This window comes from Python bivittatus, unplaced genomic scaffold (genome assembly GCF_059951505.1).
Source record: "Python bivittatus isolate LINGU-HERP-01145 unplaced genomic scaffold, Pbiv_v1 ctg000090_np1212, whole genome shotgun sequence".
NCBI lineage: Eukaryota > Metazoa > Chordata > Lepidosauria > Squamata > Pythonidae > Python > Python bivittatus.
The window spans coordinates 1,175,252-1,187,559 of record NW_028277046.1 but is presented as its reverse complement, the minus strand read 5'-3'; the positions used below and the strand labels follow the sequence as shown (position 1 = coordinate 1,187,559).

At 44.8% G+C, this 12,308-nt stretch overlaps 1 protein-coding gene across 5 annotated transcripts in view; it reads left to right on the top strand.

Moving 5' to 3' along the window:
- Positions 1-12,308, top strand: part of PRDM16 (PR/SET domain 16) — a 337,046-nt gene that overhangs the window by 176,174 nt on the left and 148,564 nt on the right. For all 5 annotated transcript variants that reach the window (XM_088136702.1, XM_088136703.1, XM_088136701.1 and 2 more), the window contains one exon: positions 4,613-4,663. In XM_088136702.1, the coding sequence (XP_087992828.1) occupies positions 4,613-4,663 (51 nt within the window). The remainder of the gene's footprint in view (positions 1-4,612; positions 4,664-12,308) is intronic.

The following is a 12,308-nucleotide window of genomic DNA, read 5'->3' as shown; positions in this document are numbered from 1 at the left end:
TTTATGTTTCCAGGGATTCTGGCTGATTTAATAACCATACATTAGAAAGTCTGCCTTGTATGCGCTCAGCTCTTCCAGCATAGTATTTCATCCGTTTGACAAACCATGGCTGAAAGAACCTAACTTAGTCCAATGGAGAAACCCAGTTATTGTGGCTTTCAAAAAACCGTGATTAAAATTAGTTTGGAGGTAGTCATTCTAACTCTTAGTTTCTCCCTCTGTTTTGTCACTGAGATTGTTCGAATTGTTAATTACCTCTAAGCATTTAGCTTTTTTCGTTTTTGCTTTTATTAACTTTCATATCGCTCTGTCTTAAACTTTATACTGCATTCGCTATTTTTGTTTGTTTTAGTACAATTTGCATAGCTGGTTTTAGTGTTCCCATAGTGTATCATGGTTTCACCCAGGATTTTGGAGGGGGAGAGGGAGAGGGAAACCCCGCACTTCACACTGACCAGCTTTTATCTTTGTTTTTTAATGTTTTATTAATTTTATTGTAATTTCTTTGTTTAATTGTTGTGAGCTGCTGAGTGGCATTGAGAGTCAGGTGGCATACAAGTTTAAGAGATGAGGAGGAGGAGGAGGAGGAGGGGGAGGAGGAGGAGGATAGAAGAGGAGGAGGAGGAGGGGAGGAGGAGGAGGGGAGGAGGAGGATAGAAGAAGAGGAGGGGGAGGAGGAGGAGGATAGAAGAAGAGGAGGAGGAGGGGGAGGAGGAGGAGGGGAGGAGGAGGATAGAAGAAGAGGAGGGGGAGGAGGAGGATAGAAGAAGAGGAGGAGGAGGAGGAGGATAGAAGAAGAAGAGGAGGGGAGGAGGAGGAGGGGGAGGAGGAGGATAGAAGAAGAGGAGGGGAGGGGGAGGAGGATAGAAGAAGAGGAGGAGGAGGGGGAGGAGGAGGATAGAAGAAGAGGAGGAGGAGAGGGAGGAGGAGGATAGAAGAAGAGGAGGAGGAGGGGGAGGAGGAGGAGGAGGAGGAGGAGGAGGAGGAGGAGGAGGATAGAAGAAGAGGAGGAGGAGGAGGAGGAGGAGGGGGAGGAGGAGGATAGAAGAAGAGGAGGAGGAGGAGGGGGAGGGGGAGGAGGATAGAAGAAGAGGAGGAGGAGGAGGGGGAGGAGGAGGATAGAAGAAGAGGAGGAGGAGAGGGAGGAGGAGGATAGAAGAAGAGGAGGAGGAGGAGGAGGAGGCGGTGGCAGCTAAAGTGCTCTAGGACTTTAGGATTCCAGCAGACCAGCCCCTGCCACACAACACCCCAGACTTAACCATGGTTGATAAGAAAGACAAAAAAGTCTGGATAGTGGACATTGCAAGACCTGGAGGCAGCAGAAGAGGAGAGAAAGAACTGGAGAAAATCACAATATATAAAGACCTGCAAATAGAAGTAGAACGACTGTGGCAAAAAAAAGCAAAGATAGTACCAGTTAGTAATAGGTGCCTTGGGTGCCAACTCAAAACATCTGGAGCACCCCTTGAAGACCCTCGGCATTGACAAAATCGGTCCATTGCCAAAGGCAGCTTTACTTGGACCAGCTTCCATCCTGCAACAATATCTTTAGCACCATCAAACAGCAACATCTGCCCATCCCAGGTCCTTGGGAAGGACTCGATAGGTGGACAAAAATGCCAAATCCAGACTAAACATCTGGCTTTGCAGCCAACCATAATAATAGAAGACAAAGAATTGGAGAAGATCGCAAAGTATCAAGATCTGAAAATCAAAATTGAAATATTATGGCATAAACTGGCGGTGGTGGTCCCAATGGTTGTGGGCACGCTGGGTGTTGTAGCAAAAAGCCTTGGCGGCACTTAGAAAATCTGCGCATTGACACAATTTCCATCTGTCAATTACAAAAGGCCACCCTGCTTGGATCCGCACATATATGACGCCGATACGTTACGGTTCTTGGGAAGAACTCGATGCGAATGAAGGCCAACACCAGCTAAAGACCTGGCAGCTGTGGTTTCACATTGTTGTGTATAATAACAATTATGGAGGGTTGGCATTATCTGCAAAGCCTCCAGACTACAGAGATACCTCCACTTTTGTTTTTAGCCTACCAGGCTTAATCCAAGCGACCGGGAGAAAGAATCACTCATTCAAATGTTTTCCTAAGTGGTGCAAAACAGCTGTTTGGCGTCCCTTTTTTATTTTTTGCCTTCCCATTTGTATTTCCTGGTGATTTTGTATGCACGCGCGCACACGCACACACACGCGCACACACACACACACGCATATATATATAGAATAACGATTTATTTGAGCACATGGGATGAATGGGTAATATTACTATTTACACAAGCTCATTGTGATCTGTCTGGGGAATGTAATCAAATTAGAGCTAAATGCAGACGGAGCATGCCAACTTGTAAACTGTGTTTCAAAAAGATTCACATGGCGTCTCCTGACATGTTTAGTTACAGAAAGTGGGGAGGAGTTGTAAAAATCTCAACAGGCCCAAGAACAAATACTTTCTCGTTTCCAGCTCTGGAGGGGGAGAAAAGAAAAAAAAAACCACTGGATTTTCTCCCCCCGCTGTGGCACTTCTTAGCAGCGCTATCTGCGCCAGCTCAAGAGCGTCTGGGAAGGCCGAGCCGCCGTGAGCAGCGGCTGTTGATGTTTCTAGCTGGAAGCGCCGAGAAAATGCACGGCTGAAATAGTGCCGTGCCAGAAAGAACTCCCTTGGAGGGACGGCCTTTCTCTTCCACTCAATCGGGCAGGACTGAGGCTTTCCCGTTTGTTTGCTTTCCCGAGACGAGCGGCAAACTCGTGCTCCCTTTCTGGACTTCTCTTTTGGGTCGAGGAGAAAGGAGAGGAGAGGAACCGCACCTTCCTCGCCACCTCCAGCGCCAAGCCGCAGCCGAGCAAAGACGAGCCCTTGTTCCGCCAGGAAACACTGTTTGTTCTTCCAACCTTCTGTGGACTTTGAAAAGCCAACTTTCACAGTCCATTTTTGATGAGGTGGTTGGAGCCCTCTGCAAATCCGACTCCAGAAATCTCATTCCCTCCCTACATCCGTGTGTATCCTGCCTGAGCAGGCAAGCCAAGGGTAGCCCTTCATCTGTCCCGGTGGGGCAATCTTTCCCCTTTCAACTGCAGCTTAGTTTTCTTCTCCATCAAACCAGACCCATCTGCTTGCAGTGGGCCATGCAGCGCTATTTAGCTTGTGGTGTGGAGCGCTCCTTTCCCCAACAAACTTTGCTTTGTTCCTCTGGGGCTCACCTTTCCCTCCTGTTTGCTTTTCTCGGCCTTCCAAAACCACAATTTTCGGTGCCTATTAAAAGCAACACAAAACATCGAAAGGCTTCGAAATCCGTCATATTTAAAATCTGACACTTTGTTGTCACAGCTGAGCTCAGGAGGAGGAAAAAAAAAAGAAAGAAAGAACCCTGCCAACATATTTGATCTTAGGAAATTGGGCGGCCGGGTCATACAAACAACACGGACGGAGCCAGATTCCTGCCGTTGGCACATTTATTGGGCAAAAGCGCGGGGCTTCTGTTCTTCGCCTTCCACCCCGAAAATGAGGAAAAAGGAGAGAGACAGCAGAGTGGACTGTAAGTTGCAAATTGCTACTATAGCCCAAACAGACATCTTGGAACCGTTGTCGAAACTTCCCAGAAAAATAGCTGTGCAAATGGGTCAGAAAGGAAACAGGATATTCAGGGGGTCGGAAGGAATACAGAAAACAAATTTGCGTCCAAAACCGAGAGAATGAGGAGACACATTCTAGAACTGAATTTGGAAAGAAGCAGAGCACTTCTACCCTATTTCCCCCAGAATTCAGGGTTCCAGTTTGAGGGCAAGCATGTCTAAACAGCCGCTCAGCGTCCAGAAGAGTTAAAGTTAGGACAAAGAAGTTGACGTGAAAATATCTGGCCTGATAACATTGGGAAGAATCAGAATTTGTCCTGAAAGAAATATTTTGGAACCTAACGGTTTTACTCTTCCATTTGCATCTTGGTCTTCTTTTCAGATAACTGATGGGATGACAAAGTTGTTAGCTGCGATCAGTCACAAATTCACCCGTTTTTGGTTTTGCATGATATACTGATCCTTAGCCAAAGTCAACGAGTTGAGTTCATGTACTGCTCCGGAAATGAATCTCTCCAACTGCCAGGCTATATTGCTCTACGCGACTAGACACAGAAAGGATTGGGGCCAGGTGTGCGTCCCCATCTCTCATCCCCAAAGATGATCTGATGACGGTGATTGATACGTAAAACAGAAACAGAGGATTGTGAACACAAGGAGATCTATACATTGGGAAACATCCTGTGTGCTTAGTTTGGGGAGTGGGCTTGCCACAAATTTGTCCTGAAAGGCACACTGTTATTCATTTTGGGACTGAACCAGGTGTAGCTTTCTCATATATAAGTCTACGGAGACAACAATCACTCCCATGAGTTCCCATAATAAAGGCAGGAAAAGTGTTTGCACATGGATCTTGGGGTGCTGGGAAGTCACAAGTGGGTTGGGGGGGCTGCAGGGGATGGCAACATGTGCTTTGAGATCCAAAATCCCCCTTTTGTAGCATGATGGCATTTGAACGTGATTGACCAACCCGTTCTGTTCCAAGCTGTCAGCTGATGGTGTCTTTTTCTGCCTCTTCTTCCAGCAAATGCTTACAGATCCCGAGACGGCGCTGCCAGACGGCTGCATTAAAAAGGTAAGACGAGAGCTGGATTTTGTCCAAGCTGTGTGACTTAGATCTGCTGGAAGTTCAACTTTTTTCCTCTTTTCGGTCACAAGCGCACTGAAGGGCTGGCTTCTTATCAGATTACCTGGCGCTGAATGTTGCTGAACTTGCTCTTCGTGCACCGAGAGGGTCCTCTCAATTGGGGCGGCATTTGTGAGTGCTTTCGGTGTGATACACGTGTAGCGTCGGCTTCAGTTCCTCTGGTCAAGCTAGATTGCCCCCCCTGCCCTCGATTCAGGAATGCAACACCCCACTTCCTTCTGTCGCGAAGCGTTTTCAGTTTTCCCTGCTCTTCCCATGCGCTCACATGCATTTGTGGCCTTTTCTGGATTTCTGTGGTTTATGGAAGCATAAGCTATCTTAACAGGCTGGATTTTCATTGCACATGCATTTGCACCAGTGTGTGATCTTGAACTGGTTTGCTGAAGTGTTCTCATGCGGTGTGGAATGAACACAGCCATCCTTTAGCCGCAACACACTCGGTGTGCCCGTTTGGAAGAAAATATGACAATCTGGAATGAACAGTCCGTGTGTTCTATGCAATGAGTATCTATAATCTGATACTCATTTCACATGCTGAATCTGTACTGAGATGAGTGCTTAGTATCTGTCTGTCTGTCTGTCTGTTTATCCATCCATCCATCCATCCATCCATCCATCCATCCATCCATCCATCCATCCATCCATCCATCCATTACTGTGGCTCATAATTCAGTAATTTCATCAATTTTGTGTTTGTATATATTTGGTCTTTGATTGTAATAATAAGGTACTAGTGGACTACAGAACGACAGTGCACAGGGGAAGAATCCTCTGCTAATCTGGTGGAGTTGTTTTTGAATAGAGGCACGCAGGACCATGCCGTGAGCTCACGTGTGGGTGGAGCACGTGGTCCAAGAGATGCCACCGTTCACCTCCTAAATCACCACAGGATGCTCAGGATCCACTTGTGTTGTGATCCCCTTTTTGCACCCAAATCTGCTTTTCCAGGTATCAGCAGTGAGTGGTTGACATGGCAAAACATGGCACTTTGGGGTGGAAAACCACAGTGGCTGTCTTTTTTTTATGGCTGCCTGGTAACAACACTTTCTGAGCTCTGAAAGTTAAAACGAAACGCCCCGGTGGTTTCTGCCAAACATTGTGAAACTCTAGATGCAGCCGGCTCCAGAGGCAGTTTGCAAAGTGATACACAGACATATCTCTACCCCAGTGCAGTCTCTTCCCTCCTCCCCAGATGCGACCAATAAGCCAGTCCTCCAGAAACTGAATTTGGGGCATGAGATGGAAGGGGATGTTCTCGGTGCAGTTTCAGCAGTGCTGAACTTTTTACCCTGTTCATCTCCATAACTCATCCAACGTGCCTCTGAGCCTGAGTTACACAGAGACAGTTCTCATTCCAGAAGATAGATATGGAATCTAGATAGTCCCGTAGACAGAAATCCACCCTTGGCCATTGCATGAAATGTCCCATGCTAAGGAACCTCCTCCTTGTGTTCATAACATCCAGAGCAAACTCCCTGATTCCAGGGCTCTTAAGCTCTTTTGCAAAAACGAGACCAGTTTTGTGCACCTATTCTGGATACCTCGCCTCTGTGGCTGTCTCATGCTCCCCCTCCCTGCTCCCAAAAACATAAACTATGACAATTATAATATTTGACACAGGCTGTAGCCTAAACACATTGTAAAGAAGCACTGTCAGGAGTTTATGGGGTGATAAATTTACGGATGGGCAGTAGGATTTTAAAACCGGGGCCATGGAGGTCAAAACTGTAGGGTAAAAAGTTCAAGTCTAAGCTTAATGGCTTGTGAACCCTGCCAAGCAAAAGGAGCTGCTGCTCAACTGGACTGCAGAGGGATGAAAGATGGCTCCCTTGCTCTTCTCCTATAGCAGGGAAGGATTTTACTTTGCCCTAATGTGGTCGGCAAAAAAAAAAAAAACCGACCTGCACTCGATTTCTCAAGAGATGCTTCAAGCAGTACAGGTAGTCCTCGACTTATGACCACAATTGGAACTGGAACTTCCATCGCTAAGCGATGCAGTTGTTAAGTGAGTCATGCCCAATTTTACAGCCTGTTTTGCCATGGTCGTTAAGCGAATCACCACAGTCCTTAAGCGAACCATGTGGTCATTAAGCGAATCACACGGTCATTAAGTAAATCCAGCTTCCCCCATTGATTTTGCTTGTCGGAAGTCCCCTGGGAAGGTTGCAAATGGCAATCTCATGGCCCCAGGATGCTGCACCCATCATAAATACATGCTGGTTGCCAAATGCCTGAATTTTGATCATGTGACCATGGGGATGCTGTGACAGTCATACCTGCAAGGAGTGGTTGCAAGTCACTGTTTTCAGCACCATTGTAACTTCAAACGGTCATTAAGCAAATGGTCATAAATCGAGCACTACCTGTATTTGAAGGATGGTATGACCAGGAGAGCAAGGGGAAAAATGATCTCAATTTTAGTCAAATCATTCTCTCTGTGGCCTTCTGAAAAAAAGAGAGTAGAGAATGGAAAAAAAGTAGAGGATGAGGCCATTCATAGGAGTGAATAGACTGGAACAGAATATTTGAGTAAGCAAGGCTGACTGAGAGGCCAGGACAGGGAGCCCTGCATGTGTGAATTCAGACAAGACTCGATCAGGATCCTGGTTGGTTTTATCTCTGAGTTACAATAACATGTATCCATGGCGGGATCTGCTATCACACACACCAGGGACAATGTCTATCCCAGAAGGGTTGAGTGTCCAACCTGGGCCCAGAACATTTGCAAAATTTTGCTGCTGAACATGCAGGGGGTGTTTGTACTTTTATACATCCATTGGTGACTTTTCTTTAAACAAGGGCAGGAACAAAAACCCAGTGGGAATCTCTCCACCCATTATTTTGACCTGTTTCGGTCGAGGCGTACAACTTGGAAGTGGGTAGATGAGGCTGATTAACCACCCTTGATGGACGTTCTTGGACGGTGATTAGCTTGCCAAAGGCCACCACACTTCAGTCCACCTCATGTACCCAAAACCACTTTGAAGCTTCTCTTCCATGTCCAACTGACTCATCACAGTTGCCTTGATGGAGTTATTTGGACCACTGCATACAGAATATGCTGGGCTTGAAATCTATTTCTTCCCGAAAATCACAAGACAACTCACTGATATTTCACTGAAAGATTTCCAGAAAGATTTATGAGAAGGCTGTGATAAGCCCTTCTGTGGTAAGAACCTTCCACGTTAGCAAGTTGACATTGTGCATATTTTCATTTTCCTGTAAATGAAACGAAGTTGGACGCTTGAGAAGCGTGGTGGAAAGCAAGCCCCAAAAGGAACTTGCTATCTTGCCGGCCTGGAAAAAAAAAACTGCTTTATTTTATTTTCTTCTTCCTCTGAACCGGGTGAGAAGGGATCTTGGGAGACATCGTTCTCCAACATCCCCTCCCTTTTAGTCTCTGTTTACTTAGAGAGAATCGCCTAAGGGGCTACTGGAGAGAAAACATCTGTGGAAGATAATCTATAGAGTTATCTATCTATCACTCTTGGTCGACCCCAGTCTCTCTAGAGAGCAGGCAGAGAGACTTGTAATAAAAAGGCTTTGGTTGAAGAGGGCTTTAGGGACAAATAAAGAGACATGTTAAGGACCCGCTAAAATAGATGGGCCACGTTATTAAAACTCAGTCACAATCTTATCAAAATTACGATAGACATTTGGCACACTTACACACACACATAAGATTTAAATTTATTTTGTGATGTTTCTGGTGAGTATTAATGAGAACAAATCAAAAGACTAAGATAGGTAGATAGATAGATAGATAGATAGATAGATAGATAGATAGATAGATAGATAGATAGATAAACACGCACAGAGAGAGGGTTTTCTTTTATTTGCATTATACTTTTCTTTTAAGTACTTTCAAGTGAGAAAAAAATTCAAATGCAAAGGAAACGTGAATGGCTTTGATACTATGAGATCTCTGTTCTGCCCTTACAGTGTTCTTTTTTTCCTAAATAGCCCCTTGAAGACTGTGCTTAGGAAAATTAACATGACTTCCTATAATCCTGAAACAGGTTTTTGTCCCTACTATTTCTCTTTCAATGGGCCACATCAGGCAGCCCTTACCAACTACACATTGGCAGGGCAAGAAAAGATAAATCCAAAATCCACCCAATTTTGCTATTGAAAAAGCATTAGGAGCTGTGTAGTCAATAAATCTCTTTCTATTTATGTCGCTGACACGCACGCTCCTTCTCACACCGTCTGCAGGTCATCCTGGCCATCTGATACTTGGCGAAGGCATTGTTCAAAGGAAGATGATTGATTGAGAATTATGATAATTTGTGAAATCATTATTTGGACATTATAAACATAGGTCGCCCCACTGGGAGGGAATGGAAACTTGGGCTGGAGGACCAGGCCATCAGAAATGGCCTCGGGCTACATCAGAGGCAGAAAGGTCTGGAATTTCTCCCAGTGGGATCAGCGCAGTTGATGAATGATGACCCAGGGGAATGAAAATCAAACTTCAATAAGTCAGGAACGTAGTTAGGGAAGAGCCGGGGAACTGTTAACTGTCTTTTGTGGAGCAATTACTACCCAGCCACATTGCCTGAAGGCCTTTCCAGGGTTTATAATAACAGTACGGACACGCTTATGGACACGCCATTTGTCTGGTCCTTTTTAACCCAAGCTGCTCCAAGTTCATCATTTCCCAGCACAGACCACAATTACAGGCTAATGCACTAGCCGGTTTCTTTCACGGACTTCCAAGTCATGTGGTTGTGTCGTTTCTGGTTGCCTTTGAAAGCTTGTGGGTAGGTTGGTTCTCAAAAGCATATGTATAGATCTCTCCGGATCTTAAGTTAAGCTAAAGAGATTCGGTGCACGTGAACTGAAGGGGGTGCATGTCTCACTTCAATGCAGAGTGTGCTCAACGGGCTGTTTTCACTGAAGCCTTGATGGAGCAAAGCTCCTCGTCAAAGAGTTGTATACCGTGTGTACGTGTCCTACTTCCTTGATGATACCATAACTCATCACTGCCATGACTCTGCACCTATGGAAGTTAAAAAAAAAAAAAAGCATTTCTAAGAGGCTATGAAAAATTTGCCCAGGCCCTGAACTGCCCTGACTGGGCTTCCAAAGAAATCAAGGACACTCAGGGCTGATAAAATTAACTATGGGAATATTTATTGGAGAAGGAGGAGGAGGAAGAGAGGAAGAGGAAGAGGAAGGAAGGAAGGAAGAAGAGGAGAATAAGAGGAAGAGGAAGAAGGAAGGAGAAGGAGAAGGGGTACTCTAAAATGTAGTAGTAGTCCAGGCAAGTAGCATTTCAAGGTTTTCACATGGGACTGAACCTAATTTTTCAGCCCATTATTTTGTTTGAACTCCTTCTCCAAGATAGAGGGGTGGGCCGATTGTATTAACTAAAGGTTAAAGCAGACATGTCCTCTTTATTGGTTCTGGGTTGGCTCCAGCCCAGAATTTCCCAGGTTCATTTGTAGACATTGGAGGAAGAGAACCGGGGTAGTCGACTATAGCAAAAAAAAAATCCAGGAGGACCCTGGTAGTCTGTTTTCCAACTCACAACTTTCATTGAAAGGCAGAAGGTTTCTAAAAAAAAAAAAGCCCTCTCTCTATGCACCTGAGGAAATGACCTGCAGCTCATGAAAGCTTATGCCTTTTAATAAAAATTGTTAGCTGGGAAGAGGCTACCAGTCACCTCCAGGTTCATTTCTGATCTACTAGCTCTTATCCTTTCATTTCCATGTTCTGCTGTCCAGAGAATTTCACTCAACGTGCTTAGCTGGTCAGTTAAGGACAAAGCCGCTCTAAGCTTGTTAAGCTTGTTTAGTGCTAACCTGGGCTAGGCTGGGAAGTGTTGTGTGAATCTCCCATTTGCAGAGCTTATAATATATTGTAGAAATGCAAAGAAATGGATCCGTTTCAGTAGGCAAATAAAATATGTTGCACAAAGCCAGCTCTTGTGTCTTCAGAAGACCTGAAAACCTGAAGCATCACTTTGAAAAATTCTTCCTTTTTTTAGTTTAGGGTACTTGGCCTCGAAGAATCACAGGCACCTTGGAATATTTCCCTAGGCAAGGGCTATGCAAAAAAAAGAAAAGAAAAAGTTATTTAGTTATCATGGAAGAGATTGGCTTTCAAATTTTCTTTTAAATGAGAAGAGAATTTAGGTGAACTTTTTGTGGTAGAAGTAAATTGCCTTAAATTGGTGACAAGGTGGCTGCATTGAGTGAATGTCCAGACTTTATTGTGGTCATGGACCATGTTTTACCCAGTTCTATCACAAAGTGTCAAGGCTCAGGGGAAAAGGCAAACAGTTTCCAGACAAATTTGCTCAAAATCAAATAAAACAGGCTATAATTCTATGTGAGTGAAGATTGTTCAGGATGGGGTAAAATAAAATACTGTATGGGCGAAGGTACCCTATAGAAAAAAAGAACACTCAAATATTTAAAAAGCTAAAGTCATGGATTTACGTAACTGTTAAAAGAATACAATCTAAAACAAAATAGTTATCATAACTAACAATACTTTAAGATAGTTGTGAAATGACCTGGGATGATAAAGTTTAATAAAAAAAGCTGTATGTAAGCGTGTTTAGGTTTCTACATAATATATCTCAGAGACTAGTCTTTACAGTGACTGTATGATCACACCTTCAGGAGCAAGTGTGCAAAATTTTGCTATGCTCCTGGGCATCATGGTTGATTCATCAGCCACCCGGCAGAGAAGCAAGCTATCATAGAAAGTGAACGTTCTGCCTTTCATAATTTTTTTCTCCAGCAATCTGCCACTTCTGTAGCATCCCTCGTTTCTACTCAGTTCCCAAGGGAATTTCTCCTATGGGACTTTATCAAATGAGGAAGGAGAAGAAGCCAGGGAGGCTGGAGAGGGATGCAAAGATGTAGAACCACAATAAGGCAACACCACAACAACCCATCTTCACTTGTGCTGGCCTACAGCCTCCCACATTTTCATTCAATTGCAAAAGGAGACAAGAAGAGGAAATTCCTCCATGCTGGAGATGTTTCAGAGTAGAAGTATGGACATCTAGGATGGTGGGAAGATGTGTAAGAGAAAAACACCTCCATCCGCCACATTTTGGGGGGGCCACCTCTAAAGATAAGTCAGCTCTCCAGAAACTTGGAAGAAATTCTCAAGAGTGATAGAACGACAGAAGCTTCTTCTACGTTACATTTCTGAGCAGGCCAGGGAGTGAATCTTGGGGCTCATTTCCAACAAGTCGATGCCTCATTCAACCATCCATCTTCTTGCGGGACCCAGACCAACCTCTCCATGGTTGCCCCTCCGTTTTTAGAAACGTATGGCATCGATCGCGTTTTTTTACTGAAAGGGAAAGGAAAGGAGAACCTGGTTATGCTTGAAGAAGCAACCAGACCATGATGGTGGGTGAAGAAAGACATCTCCTCGCCCAATGACAGTATCTAGTGGTGGTATCTCAAACCGACGTTCAACGGGGTCTCTGCCATTGGGTTTCTCCTTCCCTAAGCTGGAGAGGTTCAGTTTCTATGAAACCAAAGTATGTTTAGCTGCAAGGAACCGCTTCCAGTTGATTTTTATAATCTTCCTTTTGAATAGGCTG